This window comes from Phytophthora infestans, genomic scaffold (genome assembly GCF_000142945.1).
Source record: "Phytophthora infestans T30-4 supercont1.87 genomic scaffold, whole genome shotgun sequence".
Taxonomy (NCBI): Eukaryota; Oomycota; class Peronosporomycetes; order Peronosporales; family Peronosporaceae; genus Phytophthora; species Phytophthora infestans.
The window spans coordinates 489,705-492,427 of NW_003303672.1; the positions used below are offsets into that span (position 1 = coordinate 489,705).

Below are 2,723 nucleotides of genomic sequence, written 5' to 3' on the forward strand. Positions count from 1 at the left end.
CCGGTCAGTGACCCTGCACCGACAGCTCAACGCACTTTCCACTTGACCTCCGACAAGCTTGGACGACTGAAGAAACTTGCCGGCGGAGCTCGAGCGTGAGCACTATCGACTCGCTTACAGCACTCTTGATCGTATTGATCACTCGAGCTCGTGACAACGGAGGGGATATCCGCGTCGCAACGTGTGTCAATGCACGTACTCACCTCCAGCCGTTATTGCCAACCAACTACGTTGGTAACGCCACCTGCTTCGGATTGTCCACTTATGAAGCGACTGAGCTCGCTTCCGACGATTTGGTTGACACGCTGCCGTGTTGTTGCCCCACGGGGGTTTCGCGGATCCCCTTCTTTCAATCTCGGAAAGAACAATTTTCTTCGTGATGCGATGGCATTCATCTCGTCGCAGACCGACCAGAGCGCCGTGAGCGTCAGTACCGATTTCTTCTATGGGCCAGATCTCTTCGCAGGGAACCCGAAAATGCAATACTTAGATTAATACATCGATGTGAGCTGAGCAAAATTATAATTCATTTATTGGCATTACTCCGGCCCATGCTCGAGCGTACCTTGTCCACCGCACTCATGTCCCACAAGTCACGATTGTAGTTCAGAAACATTACGTCTCGGAGACATTCGCTTCCGTAGATCAGACAGCATCAGCTTAGCGAGAGAGATGAAGCGCTCACACTTGTTAGACTTTGGCGGGATGTACGCGACGTCGACGTAGTGCGCAATTGCGTTTTTTGAGCGCCGCTCTCACAATAGAACACTCCTCGGCGGCTCTTGAAGACGACGTTCGAGATCAGGCGACCTAAATTCAGCGCAGGCTAATTTTTTCCGCGACGTTTAGCGCGCCCCACGCTGTAACTTGACTAGACCTTGCTCTAAATTAGGGTTGTTCACTAAAGTGCTGACCCGATGTATCCTGAGGAAGATGGCTTGGATGCCACTTTGTCACTTGAAAGCAAGACAATGATGGCTTTTAGCGATTTGTGGCAGTTATTTGCCCTGTGAATCTGGTAGCGCCATGGCCAGAATATCACAGGAGCTTGAAGAAGGCAAGAGCGCAACAACGCACAAAACTACATTTTGTAACGAACAGTTACTCTGCACATTCTCGCATCCGATAAATCAAGTTTTTTGTGTGTCCGTTTTAGCGTGCTACCCGGAGTTGTATCACATAAAATCACGGATCCGTTAAAAAATACCCCCTTTTGTGTAAATAATATTTACACAAAAGGGGGTATTTTTAAAAATTTGGTAAAGTCAGTATTATTGACTTTTGGATCTTTACAAACTAGACAAACAATTATTTATTACACGACATGGAACTTTTAGAAACAGATCGGTTGGTTTTTTAAACTGCTAAAATTAGGCAGGCTAATGAAATAGTTTTTTTATAGCGAAATCACGTTTTTCAAGTCGCTAAAGCTTTTTTTTAATTAGAGACTGCAGGGCAAACACTACAAAAAACATTTTTGCTAACCCACTTCAACTTGAAGTCAGGTCAGTTTTGACAAGTAAACACTTCAACAAAACACGGGCCGCCCTGCTCAATTGCCATCATCTAATTTGATCTGAAAGCGTCATTTGTCCATGGAGCTGAAAGATCTGACACCTCTGCTGCTGCAGCGCGAAAGAGAGTCGAGTGATGTGGATGTCGAGTTGCTGACAAACACTCTCCGTGGTGGCCATGCTGCCAACGTTCACCGGAAAGACGCCGAAGCTGCGATCTCCCGACATTTTGTGCTCTCAAAGCGAGACACAGCCTTTCAAAATCACACGCAGCGATACGAGACTGCCCTCGAGAAGACGTACCACTACGTGAAGCTCATCCAGAGCGGTAAAGTGGACAGTGACGCCCAGCAGATCATGTACGATGTTATCGGCGAGAAGCTCCCGATCCAAGTACACCGCTCCATGTTCATCCCGACTTTAGAGAACCAAGCGGACGACGAGCAACAAGCTCATTGGCTGCCTCTCGCCACGTCGTATCGGATCCTTGGAGCCTACGCACAGACAGAATTGGGTCACGGCTCCAACGTACAAGGTCTAGAGACCACAGCTGTCTACGATAAGGAAAAACAAGAGTTCGTCATCAACTCCCCCTCTTTAACGAGTCGCAAATGGTGGCCTGGAGGGCTAGGAAAGACTGCCACGCATGCCGTTGTGCACGCACAGCTCCGTATTGACGGTGTGCACCACGGTGCTCAAGCGTTCATTGTCCCTCTACGCTCTCTAAAGACCACAAGCCGCTACCTGGTGTGGAGTGAGTGAATATCGTCCAAAGTGAGTTTTAATTCATCTGCGATTATGAGTTAGCGTCGCTGTTTCCCACAGACGTGAGAATTCCAGCGAACGAAAACATGCTACATGGCGCTGGCCAGAGTGTTTACGCGAGTGGAAATCTATTATATACACCGCGCGGAGTTCCAAGCTCGTATACCTCACTATGACACAAATTCGCGCGTACTTGATCCTCAAGCTCGGGCTCGCTCTTGGAGCTGCCACGACCATCGCCACCCGCTTCAGTGCTGTCCGTGCTCAAGGACGAGAAGTAAGTGATAATAACCATACGTTAACGAGCGAGACCCCGGTGCTGGACTACCAGAACCCGCAACACGCTCTGCTGCCATTAGTGGCGCTATCCTACGCAGCCAATTTCGCTGGACGGTCAATGGTTGACAGGCACGATAAAGTGCTAGCTATGGTCACCAGCGGTCG

The 2,723-nt window shown here is 49.0% G+C and overlaps 1 protein-coding gene across 1 annotated transcript; it reads left to right on the forward strand.

Annotated features, from left to right (window-relative positions):
* Positions 1-1,595: 1,595 nt before the first annotated feature.
* Positions 1,596-2,145, forward strand: PITG_19253 (uncharacterized protein; the record flags this gene model as incomplete). The annotated part of the gene is made up of 2 exons (XM_002997106.1): positions 1,596-2,049; positions 2,120-2,145. 2 exons carry the CDS (start codon positions 1,596-1,598, stop codon positions 2,143-2,145), a joined length of 480 nt encoding a protein of 159 aa, XP_002997152.1.
* Positions 2,146-2,723: the final 578 nt, after the last annotated feature.